Source organism: Myxine glutinosa, chromosome 5 (assembly GCF_964187855.1).
Source record: "Myxine glutinosa chromosome 5, kmMyxGlut1.1, whole genome shotgun sequence".
Classification (NCBI taxonomy): Eukaryota; Metazoa; Chordata; class Myxini; order Myxiniformes; family Myxinidae; genus Myxine; species Myxine glutinosa.
This window is the reverse complement of record NC_136265.1, coordinates 143,223,523-143,248,859: the sequence shown is the minus strand read 5'-3', so window position 1 is coordinate 143,248,859 and position 25,337 is coordinate 143,223,523. Positions and strand designations below refer to the sequence as shown.

Here is a 25,337-nt window from a genome sequence, read left to right as displayed (position 1 = left end):
GCTATTGCGTATTACAGTCGGGCACTTTCGAGGCCCGAACGAAATTATTGCGTTACCCGCAAAGAACTATTGGCCTTGCTGTCTGCAGTTGGACACTTTCACCCTTACCTTTATGGGAGGGAGTTTGTGATCCGAGTGGATCATGCCTCCTTGCAATGGCTCCTTCGGTTCAAAGAGCCGGAGGGACAAATTGCAAGGTGGCTTGAGAGGCTGCAGCAGTATAATTTCACTGTGCAACATCGGCCTGGCAAAGCACATGCCAATGCAGACGCTCTCTCTCGGCGCCCCTGTTGGGATGCACAGTGTAAGTTTTGTGATAGACAAGAAGCCAAGGATCCAATTGGGCAGGGCCAAATTGATGCATGCCTATATGCAGCGAGAGTGACCAGGCGAACTTTGCCACAACCCCCACAGGAATTGGGCGATGTGAATTGGCAAGAGAGTCAAAGGGAGGATCCCGTTTTGGGGCCCCTTTTTCAGTGGCTAGAGGAGGACAAAAGACCCTCTTGGGAGGAGATTGCTCCACACGGAGCCCAGGTAAAGGCCTATTGGGCACAGTGGCAGATGTTGGGGTTGAAAGAGGGCTATTTGTTCAGAAAGTGGGTGACACCAATGGGTGATGTAGCTTCCTGGTTGATAATTGTACCTAACAAATTGAAGGAAGTGGTTATGGGGCACGTGCATGGGACTAGGACAATGGGACATTTGGGCGTGGCCAAGACTTTGTCCAAATTACGACAGAGGTTCTACTGGGTGAATTCGGGCAGAGACATTCAAAATTGGGTGAGATCCTGCGACCTCTGCCGCGGTAAGAAGGGACCCCCACGGGCGCGCAAGGCCCCGCTCCAGGTGTACAATGTCGGGGCACCGCTCGAGCGGGTGGCAGTAGATGTGGTGGGGCCCCTGCCAGCCACCCGCCGAGGGAATCGGTACATTATGGTGGCAATGGATTACTTCACCAAGTGGCCAGAGGCCTACCCATTGCCCAACCAGGAAGCCCGGCTGGTAGCTCAAGTTCTAGTTGAGGGATTCTTCTCCCGATTTGGCGTCCCAAGGGAGCTACACACTGACCAGGGCCGGAACTTTGAATCTGCCCTCCTGCGGTCGGTGTGCGAGCTCCTCCAAATTCATAAGACCCGGACGACTCCCCTGAGGCCTCAATCGGATGGGATGGTAGAGAGGTTCAACCGGACACTGTTGACACAATTGGCCCTCTTTACATCTGAAAACCAACAGGATTGGGACGAGCACCTTCCCTTTATATTGATGGCCTACCGGACCGCCCAGCATGCGACCACTCGGTGCACCCCCGCCTTGTTGATGTTCGGTAGGGAGATGCGAGTCCCCACAGATTTGTTGATGGGACCGTCACCAGGGGAACCGGGTGAGCCAACTGTGGAGAGCTACGCAACCAATTTGAAAGCGAGCATGGAAAAGGCTCATGAGTTTGCGAGGAAGCAAATTGGGGTGGCTTCTTCGCAGATGAAAACGCGGTATGACGCTCGGGCTCACACACCTCGTTTCCTTCCCGGAGACCTTGTTTGGCTCTACTGGCCCCGGAGAAGGAAGGGGGTGTGCCCAAAACTCACTTCACCTTGGAAGGGCCCTGGGGTGGTGCTTCGGCAGGTGACTGATGTGGTGTTCAAAATTCAGATGGGCCCACATACCCTTCCACAGATAGTTCACGGGGATAGGTTGGGCTCCTACATGGGTCGGGAGGCTCCGGAGTGGATTGGAAGGGTGAGGGGGAAATTAGGTGTGGTGGATGGCACTCTTGAACCTGACCAACCTGCAACTACCTGCACTTAAGGTGAGTGCTTTGAGGAGTACTGTCCCAGGCTTCAGGATTTGCTTTGGAAATTGGGGACATGTAAATTGGAGTTGGGAGGCGAGTGAGAATGATGACATGGCCGGTGAGGGGATGGAATGGGAGCCACAGTGTCTTGTGGGTGGCGTATGTTTTTGTATTGTGGTTACGTGTTTTGATGTGGTCGTGAGAGTGGAACCTGGAGAGTGTGTGATGATTATTGGAGATAATGAGGGGTGATAATTGTGCTTTTGGAAATGTGCTTTTGGGAAGATGTGATGGTTTAAATGTGAACTGGGGGAATTTCACATGTAGCAGGCCATGGCAAGCCTTGTAACACCTTTTACACCATCTATGGAATTGTACTGAATTGTGCTGAGTTGTGTGGAGAATTGAATGGCAGTGGGGGAGGAAGTGTGTTTTGGGGTCTTGTGGGTGGGGAAGGTGTGTGTGTCCGCAGGTACAGAGCAAGCTCTGAGGAGCGATGCCTGCGGGCCCCCCTCTGCGGCAATTACCCCTGGCAGCCGGTGGTAACTGGAAATTGGAGCTCGTCGGTGGAGGGTCTGGTTGGGCGCCGCGGGGTGAGGAAGTCCCCCGGTGACCCGTGTTGCTGCGTGAAAGCAGGAGGCAAAGGAGCCTGGTGTGTGTGGAGACCCTCACCGGCGAGGTAACGGCGGAAAGGGGCTGTTGGGCTGTCATGGGGCCAAGAGGTAAAGGGGGGGGGGCAATGAATTTGTAAGTCGGTTGACTTGTTTTTGGGACTGCGGGCACCACAGCCTGATGCGCCCCCACCATCTTTTGTGCGGTACCTCCCCGCTGCCTAGTTGAGGAATGCACACACACGTGAATGACATCAATGCCATGGTCCTGCAGGGGGTGTACTGGGAATAAGTGCTTTGTTGATTTTTGCAATGCCTTGATGACCTATGGAATGAGAATGAGTGGTTAAGGGGTCTGTGTTGCATGAATGTGGGCGAAATCCACCGAGCCGTGTCACTCACCTGTAACATCTGGACAGGGCCCGTGAAAATTTAGTGGGATGCATTGGGGATGGCCCCGCAGGTAAGGTTGAGTCTTGTGGCATCCACCGGGGGACGCGGTCTGTAGACCGGGGTATGTACAAAGGTTAGAGTTTTGAGTTTTGGAAAGATGGTTAAGTTTTGTGGTTAAGTTAGTGTTGTGTGTTGTTGTTTCCTCCCTCCACAGGAACAACGGAGAAGATGTACATACTTGCATGATGGTTAAGGGGTTCAGCATGTTAAGGAAGTGTAGGTAGGTAGTCCGACTCACTTCCCACAGCCCTTCCTGATTTATTTCGTAGGTTAATTAAGTGTGTGACAGTAAGTGTTAAGGCTGGAATGGTAGCCCTGCGGTGAACCTTGCAGGAGCTACGGTTCCAGGGGGGGGGCTGTGTTATGAATTTGGTAATGCAACATCTAGAGCTAGGTAGATCTGAATAGGTAGGTATCCGGCTGTCGTGACAGGGACTCTACATGTAATAAGTTCTTGATGTTTAGGCGGTTGTCGGGGTAAGATGTATGAGTGTGGATCTACCTGGAGATTCGAGTGTTAAATAGTGAGGGATTAATGGTAACGCCCTGTGAGTCTCACCTAGTAATCAAACCTTTGTCCTTTATGGCACTGCAAACCACATAAACATTAGTTAGGTCCTTAGCGCAACATTAAATAATCCCCTTTCCCTGACAAGGACTTCGTATTAAATTGACAGGAAACCAGGCCAAAAACACCGCCACGGCTGGCCGCCACCGTGTACACCTCCAAAGGCCTACAAACCGGGCCGGCACGTGTTATGCCAGGACCGCAGGGTCGCGTAACGGGGGAGATGTTAGGAGTCGCATGCCCCAGAGGGCGTGACCGGCGAGTTGGGACCATATGATTGGCTGAGGAGTGCGCGAATGTGACGTCATCGGGGAGAGATATATGCGACGGTCGGACGCCATTTTCGCCAGTTTGCGATCTGATCTCGAGTCGTCCCAGTTCGTTGAACAGTTGAGTAGAGCGTCCCAGTTCGGTACCGGAGTGGCAGTTGAGAGAAGTGAGAGCTCGTGGCAGTTGACGGTTCGTGCCATTTTCTACAGTTCGTGACCACAGCTCGTTGCAGTTGGCAGTTGGCACTCGGCACTCAGCAGTTGGCAGTTGGCACTTGGTTTTTGGTTGCTTCGTGCAGCCCTGCGTTGGACCGACGAGGCCTGGTGGCGCTTGGAGGCGGAGGCAGAGGGCCGTGGAACTTGGAGCGAGGTGTGCGATCGGGCCGAAAGGAGCGGTGTTGGACGGCAGCCACAAGGACGACAAAGACAGATAAGCCCGAATCCGCGTACACTGTACACGACGTGACTTGTTATTTTCGTATTAATCTCCCTCGTTTTGTGTTTGATATCAGTCGTGTGGGGACGTCCCGATTTAGTTATTAGATTACCGGCGCGTGCTTTTTCACTGGCTTTACTTTTAATAATAAATCCTTATATTATTTTCTGTACATATTTGAACGCAGTTTCCTGGGTGTTTCATTTTAATAGATAAGGCTGCGGAGCCTTCGCTGCGTCCCGCCATTTCGCGCGTTGGGGTTGAACGTGAGTCCGCCATTGAGTGTTCGCCTCGGGAGTTAAAGTCTCGCAATCGGTCATCCGTAACGGTGGTGTTAATCACGGTTACGCGACAATATATATGTATATATATTCGGGAGATTAAATCAGACGCGGACGTAGCTTCAGGACGGTCGATCTTTAATTCTCGGCAAGCTTTCGACCAACAAAGGTCTTCTTCTTAGTCGTCCCCAAGTTCAGCGGATTGCGATTGTGTTGTGTAGAAACTGTAGAAATATATATAGCCTGGTGTTGGCTTAGCGGTTAGGGTGCCGGCTTGGGATCCTAGGATCCTGGGTTCGTTTCCCGGCCGATCGCTGAATTAACACCAGGGGGGTTGACTCAGCCTGTCATCCTTCCAAGGTCGGCAAATTGAGTACCAGCTTGCTGGGATGAATGATCCCGGTGTGTATCCCGGTTTAGAACAGGTACACTGTATCCCTGCGCATCGTAAGAGGCGACCAAGGGTTGGCGTCAGGAAGGGTATCCGGCCATAAAAACATTGCCTCAAACAGGGAACCATGACTGTCATGGGGCCCGCAAGGCTAACCCCTGCTCTAGCAGGGAAAATGGCCTTAAAACGATCATTCATTCATTCATTCATTCCTAATAATAATATATATAGTTTTGGCCACATCCTCAATGGGGAAGAATCACGTAAAATACAAAAAAATTGTCATATCCGGATCTGGATCTGGATCTGGGTCTTTACCAAAATCGAATCACTTAGTCCGTTTCACGCACCCAACCTGTACGTCAAGTTTCGTCTGAATCCGTGCATAACTCTGAGATACACTACATGATCAAAAGTATGCGGACACCCCTTCTAATTAGTGGATTCGGCTGTTTCAGCCACCCCCATTGCTGACAGGTATATATAATCAAGCACACAGCCATGCAATCACCATAGACACAAGTTTCTTCATGGCTGCAGCTGTTGCCATTTTTACCTGCTTTGCAAACATATGAGTAATGCTGTTAGCAGGGAAATTAAAGAAATATAGGAGATGGCAATTTGTTATGCAGGAAGTCGCGATGACAACTATACAAGTCATTCCCACGCAAAGCTGTTATGACAACACGTGGATAATGCAATGTCTGCCTTGTGCCTTTTGCAATGCTCCTGGGAGCACCATGGTTCCTTTTCGTTCAGCCTTATTCCATCAAAGAGACTTCTAATGGACGCATGGTACAAGACGGCGGTTAAGGAGATGAAGGAAAAGGTAAACCTAACAGAATGGTTAAGGGAAAAGGTACAAGACTGACAATAACCTGAAGATAAGATAATTGTATCAGTAATTTCGGCCGAGAATGGGTTAGTGTTAAAAAAATTTTTTGGGGGGAAGCCCTACATTCCTAGAATGATGAAAGGTGACAGCAATAAGACTCACATTTGCTTCTGTTGTTCTCTTGCTTACATCGTTGTCAAGTCCATTCACAGAAGTCAGATGTAACGCCTGGAAAGCAAAATGATTGCAAATAACACGTGTGTATCACCAAATGATAAATCTATGTTCTTCTTTTTCAATTGCTCTCCATGAGATAGAGAACTTTTGGGTTGTTCCAACTTTTCCAACTTTTTTTTAGTCATGGGAAGATCAATTAATCTTTTGATTTGAATAACTGTGAACAAGGTAGGGGGGTAAAAAAAAAGCTTGGGTTTGATCGGTGTGGCTTTGCTGCAAGTAAATAAACAAATTATCATTTTTGGAAAGAACAACTTATTTTAATTGCACTTACCTGGGTCCTAACGTATGCCTTGCGAATTCTCAATCCCAACGCTTGTCCCAGTTCTTTTACGAGCTCAACAGCAAGTGGATCCTACAAAGAAAACAGAACCTCATTCAAATCTCCCATCTCAGAAGCTACAATTTCCAATCAAATATACCATGCAGTTTCGTTCATGATGTTCCAATTAAGCATAATAATTTCCCCTAACTGAAAGTGCAGTACTGTATAAGCTATTGCATATTTCTAACCCAATAAGAATGCCCATATATATATATATATATACAAAACCAAGTTTGCATGCTTGCTTGATGCAAGCTCCACCCCTCTCCTCAGCAAGAGGACACGGTAAGCTCCGCCCATCTCAACCAGAGGGCACGGGCAAGGAGCACATTTCTGGCAAATGTGCTTGCTTGATGCAAGCTCCACCCCTCCACTCAAGAAGAGGACACGGTAAGCTCCGCCCATCTCAACAAAGGGCATGGGGCAGGAGCAAATTTCTGGCAAATGTGCATGTGCAGTCCAAGCTCCACCCTCTCCTCAACTAATTCAGATAAACAACTACTATTTTATATTTCTGCTACACTAAAACCTGACCAAGTAAGTCATACAGAAGTCCATTAAGTTTATTAATCTATCTATAATTCCAGTAATCTCTGTGTGTGTGTTTGTCTGTGTGTATGTCTGTGTGTGTGTCTGTGACCGCTGTTTCTCGACAACCACGGGTCCGATATACTTTAAACTTGCCAGGTATATTTCTGGGGACCTGAGGATGTGCCTTTTCAAGGTTTCATATTAATCGGAGAAGTATTTACCGAGCTATGTCCAAAAAACGATTCAACCAATCAGAGAGCAGCGAGCTATCACGTGTGCCGAACGTGCCGAACAGACTCTGCCTCGGACGGCACATTTGAGAGCGTATTCATTTATTTCACGTTGGCAAACTATGTTGGCGTTAAACTATGTTTTAAAACTAATTAAAACTAATTTGCGATTCATCGTAACTGCGATATGCGACCTTCCGGACAGTCAAATGAGGACGTCACTTCCGGACTTACGGATAGTCATAGTGACGACGTACTGATGCTGAACGTGGCGAGCAGACGCTGTAAGGTACGATCGATTGTAGTACACGTTTATAATAACTCTGCCGATACAGGCCCGATTAACTGCAGCGCCATCCGAGCTGCGGCGTCGGGACGATACATTCATTGTACGGTCACATCACGCACTTACGGGCACGCCCATGGGCCCATGGGCACGCCCATGCATGCATGGGCGAAGACATTTTTTTTTTTTTTTTGGGCAAGGAACGGGCACCCACGTACGGGCACGTCCTAGGCGAATGGACCAAACCATTTCATGTAAATAGAGGGGGGGGATATAATTTTAGATATATATATAGTACGGGCATGCCCTAGTAATAATAATATGAGTTCCCTGACAAGGAACTTTGCTGCATGAGGAGGCCATTCAGCCCATCAAAGCCTGCGCTATTATTACCAACCTATAGCTGTATATTATCAACCTTTTAAATGCTGACTGTCAAGCAAGGAAGCAGCACGTACCATTTTTAATGTCCTTGGTATGACTCGGGCAGGATTCAAACCGTTAATCCACCAGACTCATAGCGGATGCTCTAACCATGTCGTCAAATCTTGTAATTAGGTCAGTCTTTCAGGACTGCCACTGGTTACATGAAACCCAGCGCTACCTGCCGCATGGTCGAGTTGTCGGCGACTAAACTGACACCTCTCACTGTCTTTGCTAGTGGGGAGGGTGACTATGACACCTGCCAGGAGTAAAAACAACACCTGACAAAGGGTGGATGAGGTCCCTTCGGGAACCAATGGCCATCCAGTATGGAGATGGTGTCTCCTAAAAAACACCCAATGGGGGTAGAAACATTTTTTTTTCTGCCTGGCCAAGTTACACCCCTCCTGCACAGTGGTCGTATGAAGAGGCTTCCTTGTTTCAAGACGAGGTGAAGGTTCTGCCAGTTTTTTTCTCTTCCTCTTTTTATTTTTAGCCCTTCCAATTTAGTGGCTCTCAGCCTTGTTTAGGGTGAATAAATAAAAGCTAGAACGGCACATCGACCGATAAGCCTCCGCCCACATTATTACATCATTACAATACTTGTAACAAGTTTGATTTAAATCCATTCAGCTGTTCTCAAGTTATCACATTTCTACCTGATATGACCTCTGACCTTTGACCTCTTGACCCCAAAATGTAATAGGCTCACGTTTACATCATTATACATACCTGTACCAAGTTTTAATTTAAATCCCTTCAGCTGTTCACAAGTTATCACATTTTTACCTAACATGACCTCTGACCTTTGACGTTGGGATACCAAAATCTAATCATTTAATCTTTACATCATTATACATACCTGTACCAAGCTTTAATTTAAATCCGTTCAGCTGTTCACAATTTATCACATTTTTACCTGACATGACCCCTGACCTTTGGCCTTTGACCTTGGGATTCCAAAATCGAATCATTTAATCTTTACATCATTATACATACCTGTACCAAGTTTGAGTTAGATAACTTCTGCCTTTCTCAAGTTAGATACCTACTAGCAACGGTACCCGCCCTATGGGCGGGGCTTCAATTGGGAGGCCCAAATGAAAAGGCAAAATATCAGAAATTGAAGGCTTTTTTTATTTTAAACCATTCATATAAACATCCGTTAAATCATGTCACACACAAATCATAAAAATCTAAACAGTATCTTACTATAATTCACCAAATGTCCCACAGTTATCGATACACTATGATCGTGATATGATCGTTGATTGCAATTTTGCCCTTCTCACAGCAGAATCCAGGTCGTTCGTCATTCCAGCAGTGGGCCTTGCAGAAGGGGCACTTACGTCCTGTATCATACAGACTTGGCAGCTTGTGACCTTGCTGCTTTTCTGGATAGTCAGCTTCTTCAAAGTGCTGGACATCAAACACTGCTCCAATCCTCCTCTTTTGCGTTAGAGCCACTTTAAGCTGGACTTTCCTTGCGCTCTGGTGTGCAGCTGTGTTACGATCTTGTTCACCAGATCTGTATTCCTCGGACTGCCTCCGGGACTGGTGTGCAGCTGTGTCACGTCCTTGTTCACCAGATCTGTATTCCTCGGACTGCCTCCGAGACTGGATGTGCAGCTGTGTCACATACTTGTTCCTGCCTCCGATAGTCCTCGTCTAGGCGAACCTTCTTTCTTGCAACAGCTTCCTTGGACGTTTTCGTTAATGAGGCTTTCTGTTTGGGAGGCATTTTACCGGTTTATCTGAAACGGTACCCGCCCAGAAACACGTACCAGAGAAAACAAATCGTTTTGGCAATGGCCTCTCCAATATTGTACCCGTTTGTGACGTTTGTCACATTGTCTCCAGTACCCATTTGTGACGATGTTTTCATTGTGACGAAAATATTCGAATTATTATTCGAATATTCGAATTTATTTATTCGTATTTATTCGAATTGCACGAATATGTGAATTGTGATTGTGTTTCATTGTGATGTTTGTGCGGCGACGGGCGGTGTGTACAAAGGGCAGGAACTTAATCAACGCGAGCTGATGACTCGCGCTTACTGGGAATTCCTCGTTCGTGGGACACTGTCTCAAGCCCCAGTCCCCATCACGGATGGGGCTCAGCGGTTTACCCGAGCATGACGGCGAAGGGCAAGGTACACGCTGGCCCGTCCAGTGTAGCGCACGTGCGGCCCCGGACATCGAAGGGCATTAAACGTTCATTAAAGGATTATGAAACGAAAAACATTACGAAATTACGTTCACACCGTCACGTCAAACATTACCGTGAACATGTACATCGTCACAACATCGTCACAATGAGAACATCGTCACAATGAACGTTATGCAAACGCGAATGTTATGCGGGAGTCCAAACCTGAGAATGCTGGAGACCAAAGCTGAAATTGGGAAAACTAAATAGCCTATTTTACTCCCAGGGGTCCCAGGATTACCCACCCAAAATATCTTTGCGATCGGTTCAGCAGTTTCTACAGTGCTGTGGAAGTATAGATAAATATATAAGTCATATTTGTTAGGGTCGGTGAGGTATGCAAATGATTAAAATGTACGTCAATATAAACTTTGTTCTTATAGCATGCCAGAACGTGGAGAAACGAAGTTTTGACCCATTGTTAAAAGATGGAATGTGTTTTCAAACCGTGCAGCGTGAGCAAAGCCTTGGGAATGGACCCAAAGCGATAAGGGGGCGTCTGGGACATATAACCGTTGTCCTTTAGTGAAAAAGCTCAGGAAAGAGTGTTGACTCGGCTCTGGGTTATAAGCCAGAGTCAACTGACTGAGATTAAATTGCCAGAGAGTGTTGACCCTTTTTTCGGCCCAAACAGTGACCCTGCTCCCTGATAGCTACCTATGGTATGCTTTGAGTGAATGATAATGCAGAGCAGATGGGTCTGGGCGCCAGGAAGACGGGCTGCTAAGTTCTGTGTTGATCTCTGAATTCCAATCTCCTGCATCAAAGGATCGAGGGTTTACTTAAGCACCAATGCTCCGAGAGAAGAGACGGATTCATCTGAAGACGCAGGACGAGAAGGGAGAAGAGTTCCAGCAACGTGTTATATCTTAGTTCGATTTTGTGTAACAAGTTTCCCTCATAATTCGGAATAAACCTTGGCTTGAAGAGACGTACCACGTTCTTTTGTATCTGAGTTTCGTCTCAAATTATTACCTTCAGGGTTCAGTAAGAAAGTTCCCTGACAGTACCTCCGAACAGACAGACGGACATTTGGTGAATTATAGTAAGATTACAAACTTTGACCTTTAACCTTTTCCCCCAACATCGAATCAGTTAATCTTTACATACTGTACCAAGTTTGAATTAGATCACTTCAGCCGTTCTCAAGTTATAGACATATTACAGACTTTGACCTTTGACCCCAAAATCTAATCAGTTCATCTTTACATCAGTCTACATAAGTTTACCAAATTTGGTCAGAATCCCATCACTGGTTCACAAGTTATCGCGGTAACAGGATTTTTTACCGAACATGACCTCTGGCCTTTGGCTATTGACCCTGTGACCCCAAAATCTAATCAGTTTATCTTTACCTCATTATACATACCTGCACCCTGTTTGACTAAGATCCCATTAGCCGTTCTCAAGTTATCGCGGTAACGAAAACCTATAACGGACGGACGGACGGACAGACAGCCGGACAGACAACCTGAAAACATAGTGCCTCCGGCAACTTCGTCAACGGAGACATAAAAACAAGAACGGCACTCTTCGACGTCGCGACGTCGACCGATATGCCTCCACCCACATGATTACATCAGTACACATACTTGCACCAAGTTGGATTTAAATCCATTTAGCTGTTCTGAAGTATCTTCACTTTGAGGAGGATAAGGAACAAAGTGAAGATCGACGAAATGCAGTTTGGATTTATGCCAGGAAGAGGAACGACAGACGTGCTTTTTATTGTGAGGCAGTTGCAGAAGAAGTACATGGAGAAGAGGAAGAAGTTGTTTCTTGGGTTTGTTGATCTGGAGAAAGCATTCGATAGGGTTCCACGCAAAGTATTGACATGGGCAATGAGGAAGTTAGGAGTGGAGGAATGGTTGATCAGAGTAGTGATGGCAATGTACAAAAGAGCACGCACAGCTGTAAGGACGAAGGACGGGAACAGTGGTGAGTTTGAGGTGAAGGTGGGAGTGCATCAGGGGTCGGTACTAAGTCCACTATTATTTGTAGCTGTGATGGAGGTGCTGGCTCAGAACGTAAAGGAGGGTTTACCGTGGGAGTTGTTGTATGCAGATGATCTGGTGTTGATTGCGGAAAGTATGGATGGACTGAAGGAAAAGATGAACAAGTGGAAGGAATGTATGGAGACAAAAGGTCTGAAGGTGAATATCGGAAAGACGAAGGTGATGGCAAGTGGTAAAGCATGTGGTGAGGTGGAAAGAACTGGGAAGTGGCCCTGTGCTGTGTGCAGGAAGGGTGTCGGAGTGAACTCCATTCAATGTACAATGTGCGCTGAGTGGGTTCATCAAAAATGTAGTGGTCTGAGAGGGTCATTAACCAGTGTGGCAGCTACATTCAAATGTAAGGTGTGCACAGAGCGAGCTGCAGATGGAGGAAATGTTGAGTTGGATCTTGGAGACGGCGTGAAGCTGGAAGGTGTGAAAACATTTTGCTACCTCGGAGACATGCTGAATGGAGAAGGTGGATCAGACTCGGCAACGGTTGCTGGAGTGAGATGTGCATGGAAGAAGTTTCGGGAACTGAGTGGCGTGCTGATGAGGAGGGGAGTGTCGTTGAAGCTGAAGGGAAAGGTGTATGCTGCATGTGTGAGAAGTGTTATGATTTATGGGAGCGAGACATGGGTAATGAACGTAGAGCAGCAACGAAGGTTGGAAAGGGTGGAAATGCGAATGGTTCGATGGATGTGCGGAGTATCGTTGAGAGAGAGGAAGACAAATGATGAATTGCGAAAAATGATGGGAATAGAGCTTGTGATTGATGCTGTGAAGAGGAACAGGTTGAGATGGTTTGGTCATGTGTTGAGGAAGGATGAAAGTGACTGGTTGAGAAGAGTGATGGAAATGAATGTAGAAGGAAGTAGATGACGGGGAAGACCGAGAAAGACTTGGCTAAAGATGGTGGAAGAAGAAATGCAGGCTAGGGGGTTAACAAGGAGAGATGCAGAAAATAGGGCAAGATGGAGAAGATTGTCATGGGGACCGCAATGCTAACCCCTGCTCTAGCAGGGAAAATGGCCTTAAAATGCATGTTGTTGTTGTTTGTTGTTCTGAATTATCAAAGTTTCACCTGACATGACCTCTGACCTTTGACATCAAACTCTAATCAGTTCATCTTTGCTTCATAATATATACTTATACCAAGTTTGGTCAAAATCCCATCACTGGTTCACAAGTCAGCTCGGTAACAGAATTTTACCTCATGGGACCTCTGACATCTGACCATCTTAACCCCATAATGTAATCAGTTCATCTTTGCATCATTATACATACTTTAGCATGTTTGACTTAGATCCCTTCAGCCATTCATAAGTTATCGCGGTAACGAAAACCGATCGCAGACGGACGGACAGACGGACAACCTGAAAACACAATGTCTCATGTGACGAATGAGACCAAGTTTGAATTAATGTGATGAATTAATATAATGAATTGATATAACAACCAAGGCTGGTATAATGTCTTTCGAAGTACTGTAATAACAACACCTACACTTTGCATGACATGTCCACAACCAATTTAATAAAGACAGGAGTTTTTTCCATGCAAATAAAAGAGTACGGTTATAAACTATCCACACGCAAATGATCCAATAACAACAATATGTGGTCGATTAATGGGATGAAGGTTCCACTGGCATCTGGCATCATTCAGAAACCTATTGCAAATGCCACAACCTTACATTCCCCAAAATCCAAACCTTTTGCATTTTATCAACTTTTTATGGCAAAGCAATCCTATACGTATATATTCACAGGGTTAGCAGATTGGGTGAGGTCAAAATTTCAATCACCTCAGATTAAACAAATCACAATCTAGGACTCACCTTTGGCACAAGGCGAGAACACTCGGCTGCCACATCATATGCCTCCTTCTTCTTGCCCAAAGCAGCCAAGGCCCTTGCTTTACTATAGAGCGCCTTGTGGTTCTGACTATTCTGTTCAAGTACTTTGTCACAATCTTTTATAACCTCATCAAACTTCCCCTGAAAGAAAGACCAACACCAACAAAGGTTAAAAGTCAAAAATAAAATTATTGTCCTGATTTTAAAAATGACACTGTTCCACCAGCACACATCCACAAGATGCCGCTGGTAATACAATTAAAATGTTATCTGCAGTCACAATAAGAGTTTGGATACCTTTTTCACTTTCAGTGAGAAGGGCACAAGTTACTCATCGTATAGCATTTAGCCCCATTACTTGAGCACATTTTACATAATACTGTATTTGCTTATGATATTTAACTGATAAAAGGTGAAACCAAGAAGAGGCGAGAGCGTATGGCTTAGGTTTTAAGTCAAACGAAGAAATAGCAGCACACCTTGAAGGAGGGAAGGGAATTAATCGGTTGAGAACGTTATTTATATGTTTAAAGCACAAGAAGGGACATCATTGAGTTAAAACAAGACCAAAAGTCTAACAGCAGCATAGCCTGGCTTGTAAAATATTATAAACCAGAAACACACATGATTAGCTTTTTAAACAGCCGCTAATACTGTTTATAACATTAAACAAATAAATTTGGAGGAATCCCGACATCCATGAGGTAAGTTTTACTTACAGAACTGAGCGAAGACCTACTGTAATCTATATACCCCACATAAGTTGGAGGTGTGCTCATTTACCAAGCAGCTAGCTAGCGCTTGCCAAGCCAGCCGTTCCTTAAGGGCTTTGAATGGAGTGCTTCCTCGAATGCTTTAACCACTTGGCGATCTCTCCACAAGAAACTTGGCAAATGAACACACACCCATTGTTCTTGAGACCTGACCATAGAGAGACTGTAATCTATATACCCCAAAGAGGAATGACCTTTCCTGCCGCTCTCGAAGCGAGCGGGTGTTTACGCCGTAATGACATCATATACGTAATGATGTAGCATGACGGCCGGACACAAAACAGCCGCTACTTTTATATATATATATATTGTTACGGTCCGCGGATTAGATGTTATTTACCGAGCGGAGGCACCGCGGCCGAACAGTTTTTTCCCGACTCACCCGATTCACCCAGACGTTGGCCGTATCGCGCCACAGCTATTCAATGTGGGAAAACTCTAAAGCGACCGAATGCAAAGAGGAAGAAGAAGACGTACAGAAGAGTAACGGGATTTATTTACACACACAAGCAAAAAGGAGCAGTCACGGTTATGTACAGGGACATGAAATAGCAGGTGACACAGTGCAAATTACTCGCTTATACAGACTTAATTGACTACCCAGGTCAGAACGAACAAAACAAACTCACGTACACGAATGGGGAACTTGCAGGCAGGAATGGCTGGAAAGGAGAGGAAGGTCCGGAGCTGGCAGCACGATCGGCGCGTTCGGCAGCCGCCGTCCCTTCGCGGCCCTGCTCAAAACCGCCGTCCAGGCCCCAAACGGCTGTCGAGTGTTGCTGCTGGGGACGCTGCCGCTGGCGAGCAAGGTGACGAATAGCAGGCTTTTGCGCTTCCCTGGATGATCTCTGCTTTTGGATCTCACAACTCAGCTCTTGTCATAGCTCATCTCTCTTCTCAGCTCATCTCATAAAAGCTCATCTCCCTTCTCAGCTCATCTGCTTTGCACCACCACGCAGCTCAGCTCAGCCTTGGACCTTTTTGCAACTCTCTCTTGGTCACTCTTGCGCGCGCGCTTTTATCACGCCTCCGGCGATTAAGCCGCCGGCCTTCAGGACACGCCCATCGGTGTGCTCACCTCGGCCATGGTTGGTCGCGCGACCCTCTGGCTCCGCCCTTGATGACGATGGGCGGGCACGCCTTTCTTCCCCGATTCTGCCTCGTGGCCAATGGCGGCTTTGGAGGGGATGTAATTGCCAAATTGAGGCTTGGCCATTACGAAAGGGGAAATGGAGGTTTTTGGGAATGGGAATGAAGGGAATCTATCTCTTTCACTTGGTACAATGGAGTGTCATGTTAATGGAAGACAAGGCCTTACCCTAAAACACATAATAAGGATATAAACTACTGAACAAGGGTATTATAGTGTCCTTCAATGTGGTGTTTCATGGAATTAACTACCGGGACGCCCTTTTTACCTTTACACAACTCTGGAGGCAGGAGGCGCAGAATAGACAATAATAATAATAAAGCACACAATAAAAAAAATACAGTCCTCATATCCGCAACAATATATATTGTTACGGCCAGCGGATAAAATGTTGTGTTTGCCGAGCGGATGGCCCCGCGGTCGTACAGTTACCCCGACTAACCCGATTCCCGAACGTTGGCCGGATCGCGCCACAGATATTCAATAGGGAAAAGACTAAGGCGACACAGATGTGAAGAAGAAGCAGACAAAAAGGTTGGAAATACGAATCTAATTTATTTACTATTTACAGGCTCAAAATAACCAAGGAGAAGGAAAGATAAGAAAATAATATACAGAAGATTTTAGAGACACAGTGAAAATCGCTAGCTTATCTAAACAGACTTAATTAATACCCAGGACAGAACAAACGAAGACGACTCACACGGGGAATGATGATAGGAATGGCGGAGGTGGGTGGCTTGGAGGGGGGGGGAGGCCGGTCCACGGATACCGCAGCACGATCGGCGCGTTTGGCAGCCGCCGTTCCTTTTCGGTCCTGCTCAAAACGTCCGTCCAGGCCCCAAGCTGCTGTGGCTGCAGTTTCGGTGGCTCAAGCTGCTGTTGATGCAGCCGCGGTGGCTCAAGCTGCTCTCTTCAGGGATCCCTTACTCAACTGTCTTCTCCGTGATCTCTTCGCCGCCACTCTTGTCATGGACCTCCTTACGCAACTCTCTGACCACTCAATGCAACCAACGCAACCACTGACCACCACAACGCCACCCACGCACTTCTTGCGCGCGCGCCTTTATAGCGCCTCCGGCGATTAAGCCGCCAGCCTTCAGGACACGCCCATTGGTGTGCTCACCTCGGCCATGGTTGGTCGCGCGACCCTCTGGCTCCGCCCTTGATGACGACGGGCGGGCACGCCTTTCTTCCCCGACCCGAGCACATGTTCAATGGTGGTTTTGGAGGGGATGTAATTGGCAAATTGAGGCTTGGCCATGACGAAAGGGGAAATGGAGGTTTTTGGGAATGGGAATGAAGAATGAAGGGAATCTATCTTATTTCACTTGGTGCAATGGAGTGTCATTTTAATGGAAGACAAAGCCTTAACCTAATACACAGAATAAGGAAATAAACTACTGAACAGGGATATTATAGTGTCCTTCAATGTATGCTTTATGGAATTAACTACCGGGACGCCCTTTGACCTTTATACACACTGGAGCAAGGAGGGCTCAGACGAAACCAATAATTCACAACCATTTACTATACAATACAACACAATCAAAAAAACTCAATCCTCATATCCGCAACACTGCACCCTCCTCCTCTTAGGCACGTCCCGGGCCTATAACTTTAATTTAGTGTGACACGTAGGTGTAGTTCCCTCTACATTTAACCTGACCCTGAGTGCGACAGTTTTAAAACATAAATAAATATGTCCCGCTGCTCCATTGCACCCTACCTAACAGACTCACGCCCACAGCTAACCGAATTGCGGAATGGTCTTCAAACTATACACTGACGGTGGGGAGCATTATTTACACTGACGTTACTTTATTTACAAAACGTAACCCAGGACCTGTGATTGTTCTTTCTGGGGGGGGGGGGGGGGAGACAGTCTGCTTCTGCATCAATGCACCATGAAAGCACCCATAAACGCACCAACACACCCTCAAGCACCAATCGGTGCACAGTCATCACTGTTCAATGAATAAAAAATAAAAACAACAACCCCTAACCCTGCAGGTGGTCTCTTGCTCTTCGGCTCCCTCTGCTGGCTATTATTATTTTCCTGGTGTTGTCATCTTCCTTTGCTGGCGGCCTATTTGCACCAAAATAAAATGCACCCAACGTGTCCATTTTTATTTATTTTATTTATGGCCCACAGGGCCGACTAGTGTGGTTCACCTGTGGGGCATCGGTGCCCTGTGATCAAGGTCCGCCAGCAAGATTTCGGGCCCTCATGGCCGGTTCCAGCAGAGGGTCCATGCCCCAACCCATGGGGTCCATAAGTGGTGCTCGGCCACAGACATGTGGTCCATAATGTGGTGCATCGATGCAGACAGCTGGTTCTGGGAGTTCCGGGCGCACAATGGCGGACTCACGCACACTCTCCTCGGCGCCCAGTGGCGCACAGGTCCTCATGTGGGAGACAAAGGGGGGGAGAGACAGATGAGCGAGGGGTAAGGTCACAAGGGTACACATCAAACAAGGCAATGCAAGGCGAAGTGCGTACGGAGAGCGAAGTGAGAAAGCTCGTCCCTACCGTACGTCACCCCCCCTGTCACCTACACTACCCTTGCCCTTACCCCATATGTACAAAATCTACACATTTACAAATTTGTCACGACCGTCACGTCTTCCCCATATTTCCCCTATACCAAATTCGTCCCCACAATCCCTCTAACCAAATTTGCCATCACCCAATTCGTCATCAATCCTCATAAGGAGGGAGAGATGGAACAACAGCACAATGTCACACCCACGTCATGATGCGTCTCACAATCCAAACATTTGCATCAAAAATAATAAAAACAACCTGGCACGGTGTGGAGGTACGTCATCCCAGGTGAGTGGATGTAGATGGTGCGAGGAAACTTCAATCCTAACTATCCTCTAAATGACTTTAACACACTTTACAATACCCGGGGTCTGTCCCTGCCAATCCATTGGCCATCTTACACTATGGGTTCTAAAAACCAATTCCCATTGACCAACTGTGGTGCTTCTCAATTTGGGGTCTCACTCCCCCGATTCATCTCCCTGTGCCCTTGCACAATTTCCGGGCTGGGTCGTGTAGCTCTCCCAGCAGGTCTACCCACCTGCACACCTCCACCACTGTAGTTGCCTCCGAGCTTACCTGCTCCTTACCCTAACCTATCTAACTGGGGAAGGCCCCTCCTGGCTCTGTCACCCCTTGGTGCCCTCTGGCACTGGGCTACCCGGGTCCGTCCTCCGGATCCTCGGGCCCCATCCACAACAACTCTACCGGCTCCCAGAGCCCACCTGCGGCCTCACCTGGCCGACATCCTCACAGTGGTGGAGTGCCCAAACCAACTACACACACTAACAGGCTACACGCCCAGCCATTTCCACAACACTAATGCACCCATCACGACACTCCTGTGCAACTACCCGCACCACAGATGCCAATATCCAACCACAATTTACCTGTACCCTCTACCTAACACTTACACTACCCTCCCCGGGTATTCGTGATGGGGGTCCATCCTTCCCCCATTCACACCTTCGCACCATCCACTCCACTCCACAGTTTCCACCATACTCACTCCACGACCATCCATTCCAATACTCCATATACTCCAGACCATTTATTCCATACACCTGTTCTCCATTCACCTGTTGTTGCACACCTGTGCAATCACACCTGGTGCCACCTGCACCCTCCTTCCTTCCTGGACCATTTGGTCAGCACAACACACATCACTATCACTCATTCAAACACTGCTCCATACACCTGTCCAGTTGCACACCTGTGCAATCACACCTGTTCCTCACACACGGCATCATCTGAACTACCTGTTGCCCTGCTAACTTAGTGCTCCCCGTCTTCCCTTTAAACTAAGCACGTACCACGTCATTATCATCCACACTAATCTACCTGCGTCCCCACTACAGGTATCATTGTCACTACCTAATCTTAACGTTACCTAAGGTCATCTTCTCTAGATCCCTATCATTATATCCTAACCCTCCCGGGCTAGTTTTCACTGCCAACCCCATAAATCTAGTGCTCCTTTGCCCCCCTTGTGAGAGATGGCAGAGTTGCCATCCCACCACATCGGGCATCTTCCACTATCAATTTTGCTCACCAAATTCCAGCTAATTAAAAATTTGCCAATCATTACCAATCATCTGCCAATCACTCTACCATTCCTTTGCCAATCATCAAATTTTGTTTTTCTAATTTCGGGGCCAAAACACTATCCTCATCATCACTGTCTACTCACTCGTGCCTCTCGGTGCGCCAATTCATCTCTAAAACTCGGCTTCGTAAAGCCGAGCAATGAATGTGGGTTTCTTGGTGCCGGCGGCTGGATGCGTCCGGCATTCGGTGCAGGGACGGGGGCTTACCCGGGGCCGAGATCCCACGCACCATCTCGGCACAGAGCCGTCCAATGGCCCGATCTCGACCTGCCGGAACGCCTCAACCACAAAGGGTTGTCGTGACGACCCTTCCTACAGGGCCGCCCGCTCCGCTTAGTGGAGCACGGACGCGGCCGTTCAAAGCGCGGCCCGGCGTGGATCTCGCATGGCGGTCCTTTCGAAACCGCCGCGGATCCCCGCAGCACGCAAAGCTGCCCGGTTCGCACCGAAGGCCCGATTCGGCTATACGTCACTCTAACCGCTAACCCGGTTAGCGTCGATGCTCCATTCGCATGCTTACACCCCGCAGCCCATTCCTTGCTCATACATCCAGCCGTCTCCATGCTCTTTGTCATTGCACCTTCCCTGGCACACCCAGGTACACTCATTCCGCTTACAGACTTTGTCACACACCTGACCACCGCACACCTTTGCACACACTCGTCGTTCGCACACCTCACCAACACACCTCTTCGCGCCCCCTCCTCGGTCACCTCCTCTGTGACAACCACAGGTGTGCTCTCACTTGCACAGCCAATCACGTGCCTCACTACCAATTCCAGTGTGCATTCCCATACGCGCTCTACCATTCCAGGTGTGCATCCCTCCATTCCAGGTGTACATCCTCTCTCACCTGCCACAACCAACTCACGCTCCGTGTCACTCTCACTACTCTCACCTCCACACTCGGTCGTGCACTCACCCTTACTTTTACTCTTTCCTCATGCACCCGTCCGTTACACACCTTTCTTGCGCACACTCTCCCGTTACACTCTCCGTAACACTCACCACAGGTGTGCATTCTCCCTTACTCTTGACAGCGCACTCTTTCCTCATGCACCCGTCCGTTAAACACCTTTCTCGCGCATCCTCTTGCGCACTCTCTCCCGTTACACCCTCCGTAACACTCAGCACAGGTGTACACTCTCTCGTTACATCCTCTGTAACACTCCCCACTCCGCGCTTCCAAGTGCCCCCTCGCACACGCGCTACGACCAAGTCACTCTCGACAGCACACTCACTCCTCGGCGCGCACTTTTTCCTCACACACCCCAGAGTCAGACATTCTCGCACACCTCCTCTCTCGTACTCCGTACCTGTCGCACACTTCACCAACGGCCTCTCACGAACACCCGGATCCAAATCAACCCCCAAGCAAACTGAAGCTTCCCTCACACCATATACATTTCCGAATATATCGCCACTCACCTTGGCACCTCGTCTCCGCACCTCCTCCGCCACCTGCAAACTCTTTATTTGGTTAGCGAGCACACCATCACGATTTGAGCACCGACCTTGCACATATTCCATCACCTCCTCCTTTATCTCCCTCTTAGTTTCCCTCCGTCTCTTCTTAATTTCACTCACCCCTTCTTCCACCTCCTCTAATTTTTCCTTTACCTCCTTCATTTCCCGGTGCGCCCCCTCTATCTCTTCCTCTAACGCCACCTTAACCGTTTCTATGTGCGTCCTCACCTCCGGGTCCTTCGTCTCCATTACTTCTGTCACCTCGTTCAACCTCTTCGTCAACCCCTCATGTACCATCTGACATTCCTTCTGTGTCGCCATTAATTCATTTTTAATGTCTTTTTGTGTCGCTTTTAACCCCCTGATTATTGCAGTGTTCTTTTCCACTTGGTCCACGAGTTCCTTTTGTCCCACTGTCAGCTGTTCTACTCCCCTCGTCAGACCCTCTATGCCCCCCTGTAACCTAGCCGTATTATTCCTCACCTCTTTCTCCATACGCTTCTCACCTCGCTTTACCTCCTCGCGTACCCCCGAGACCTCCTCGCTTACACCTCGTCGTATTTCCTCCTTCATCTCCTCCATCTCTTTTGTAGATGCCACCCTCATCTGTCCCAATTCATCCCTCTGAGCATCCAATTTACCTTCTAACCCGATTTTCACCTCCTCTATCTGGTTCCCCATCCGTTTGATTTCCCGGGCGGATTGCTCCCCTACTTCCTGCAATTTGTCGTCCATTGTGTTTTCTAACCCCCTTAACCCATTTTTCACCCCCTCTATCTGATTCTCCTGGGCAGCCATTCTATTTTCCACCCCCGTTAACCCATGTTTCACCCCTTCTATCCCATTGTCTAACCCCTCAAATTTCTTGTCTAACCCCTCAAATTTCTTGTCTAACCCCTCAAATTTACTCTCAAATTTAGCTTCTAGCCCCCCGATTTGATTTCCTAGTCGCTCCCCCATTCTGTTTTCCAAACCTCCAATTTGGTTTCCCATACTCATCTGCACAGCTGCTTGCAGCTGCGCAATGAGGGCCTGCATGTCAATCCCTCCCACTTGTGCAGCGGGCGCGGCCGCCGTAGCCATGTGCGAGGCGCCATTTTGCGCGCGCGCAACCTCGTGCGCGAGGGCGCCATCTTGCGTGCCTGAAACCTCCTCAACCACCTCATTGCTCTCTATTTCTTCCCTCTGATCCTGGGTTACTCCTAACCCCTCTTCTAGTTCCCCCACCGGCATCCGATCGCCTTGACTAGCCATGGCGCGATTTCAAAATTCAGGTTTTTCTTAAAACAAAACAAATTTCGGCAGCTCGTAATTTTGAGCGCGTTATGTGCGCTTCGGGTCCGATCCCGCTCCCGACACCAATTGCTACGGACCGCGGATAAGATGTTGTTTTGCCGAGCAGATGGCGCCGCGGCCCTAACAGTTACCCCGACTAACCCGATTCCCGAACGTTGGCCGAATCGCGCCACAGATATTCAATGGGGAAAAGACTAAAGCGAAGGATGTGAAGAAGAAGAAAGACAAAGGGTAAGGAATACAAATATAATTTATTTACTATTTACAACCAAAAGAAACCAAGGAGAAGGAAGGATAATAAAATAAAGACAGAATGAATCAGAGACACAGTGCAATGCTAGCTTACCTACAGTCTTAATTAATACCCTGGGACAGAACAAACAAAAGACAGACTCACGCGGGGAATGATGACAGGAATGGCAGGAGGTGGATGGCTGGAGGGGGAGGAAGGTCCAGCTGGAACCGCAGCACGGTCAGGTCGGGGATGAGCAGCCGCCGCCCTCTCTCGATCGGCGCGTTTAGCAGCCGCCGTTCCTTCGCGGCCCCGCTCAAAACTGCCGTCAAGGCCCCGAAGCTGCTGGGGCTGAAGCTGCTGTGGCTGAAGCTGCGGTGGCTGAAACTGCTGTGGCTGAAGCTGCGGTGGCTAAAACTGCTGTGGCTGAAGCTGCGGTGGCTGAAGCTGCTCTTTCAGGGATTCCTTACTCAACTCTCCTCTCAACTCAACTCTCTTGGGGGCGTCGGGGCCGCGGGTTATATAGGCCACACCCTCGAACCTTCGCGAACCTCCCCGAGCGTTCTCTCTCCGCCCTCTCAAGCCAAACCCCTTGTACTGGGTTGGTTGTTCGGGGCTGGCTCACTCCTCCCCTCTATGACGATGGGCGGGCACGCCCTTCTTCCCCGAGCTGACCACGCTTAATGGCGGCAATTGTAGTTGGCAATGCGAATGGCAATGACGCAGTTGGAAATGGAGGTTTTGGGAATGGGAATGAAAGGGATTCTATCTTATTTCACTTGGTGCAATGGAGTATTTCAATTAATGGAAGACACAGCCTTACACTAATACACATAATAAGGATATAACTGTCAAAAAAGATATATCGTGTCCTGCATGTATGTTTTATGGACTAACTACGGGAACGCCCTTTGACCTTTATACAACCACAAACGGAGGGAGGAGGGGTGATATTTTACAACAACCTTTTACAACAACATTGTACCACAACAATAAATAAAAAAAACATTCTCATATCCACAACAATATATATATATATATATATATATATATATATATATATATATATATATATATATATATATATATATATATATATGCACCCACGTTCGCACACACCCACGTTCGCACGCACGCACGCACACACGGACGGAGGGGAAAACCATAGTCCCCCTTTCGCTCCGCGGTGCGACGGGGGACAAAAACGTAAAGGAAGAGCATTGCGATTGTGAGATACGATGGGTTCAACTATATGTTTGGCATGAACGGCATATAAATCAAAATGGCGGTGAGTGGAGTCAGCTGCAGCATCGCCGTAATGACATCAGACGTAATCACATCACCCTGTCATGTGACCAGATTCTCAGCTCTGATTGGTATACGTTTGAGGGTACATACATACATACATACATACATACATACATCCAGACAGATGGACAAACACTGTTCTAGACGGCTCTGCCCGATGGGCTATGCCGTAAAAATAGTTTTTAGAAAGTCAATCCATTTGTACGTCATTACTTGTGCCTATTGACTTGGCATGATAGCCACGAGGTATGCACAGTCACATCTGTGTGGTCAAAGCTAGGGAAGAATCTTGACTCGCGATAAATTGCCGCGTGCAAGGCGAGACATCAATGTGTGCACCGTCCATCAAAAGGATGTTAAGCCGGAAGACCCGTCTGCCGGCACTGAGGATGTTGGTGGATGTTAAATATCCCACAGTGTCTTTCGTGAAGACTAAACATGTTATCGCTGGCATCCTGAACAAATTACAAATTTGTGCCATCTTCAGTCGCGTATCCTGGTTAGGAGTGGAAACCCATCGAGGATTGGTTCTATGCCCGAAAACTTTCTCGACTAATGGTGATACGCTTCAGAGCTTTGTAAATTGTAAGGGCATCCAATCATCACTGCTACTCCATGCACACAAAGCGAAAAGCGGGGTTAAGCAATTGGTTCACTTTGTCTGTCAATCTGTCTGTCTGCACGTCTACAAACGTCAGTTTATGATCGCAGGAACAACTTAATTTCAATTGAATGTTACATTCTGAACACAGATTGGAACATAATTGGAAAATGAAGCTGTAGTTTTGCAGTACTTTGGTCCTGAATCTGTCTCGATGCGCATGCGCAGAGGAGCGAGATAATTTTTTTTAGTCCGTCTGCTTGTCTGGCAGTCAAACAAAATTGAAAATCATTCCAAACAGGAAATGACACCATAAAAGACACAAACAACAGGAATGATAACGAATGTAAAGTGTTAAATAAGGTGGTGTAAAAGATGCTGCATCAATCAACGGCGGTAAACTTCCCCCCAAATTTTTTTTTCTACAACCTTTAAAATCTTGTTTATTTCAATTAAATTATATATTTGAACAATATATAACACAAATCGCTTCATTTGCACTTTCAAAAGCCTTCCGTTTATCAGAACTTGGACAAAATATTATTGCATTTTACATCATCTCGACCAATCAAATCTGCTGCTCGCAGACCCCGCCCATGTACTTTTTTTTCTCAAGACTGC

At 47.6% G+C, this 25,337-nt stretch overlaps 1 protein-coding gene across 2 annotated transcripts in view; it reads right to left on the bottom strand.

The window, feature by feature from the left end:
* LOC137439678 (zinc finger CCCH domain-containing protein 7A) overlaps positions 1–25,337 on the bottom strand; it is a 200,935-nt gene that overhangs the window by 151,706 nt on the left and 23,892 nt on the right. For both annotated transcript variants that reach the window (XM_068135663.2, XM_068135664.2), the window contains 3 exons: positions 13,717–13,875; positions 6,151–6,231; positions 5,802–5,867 (listed from right to left, as the gene is read on the bottom strand). In XM_068135663.2, the coding sequence (XP_067991764.2) occupies positions 5,802–5,867; positions 6,151–6,231; positions 13,717–13,875 (306 nt within the window). The remainder of the gene's footprint in view (positions 1–5,801; positions 5,868–6,150; positions 6,232–13,716; positions 13,876–25,337) is intronic.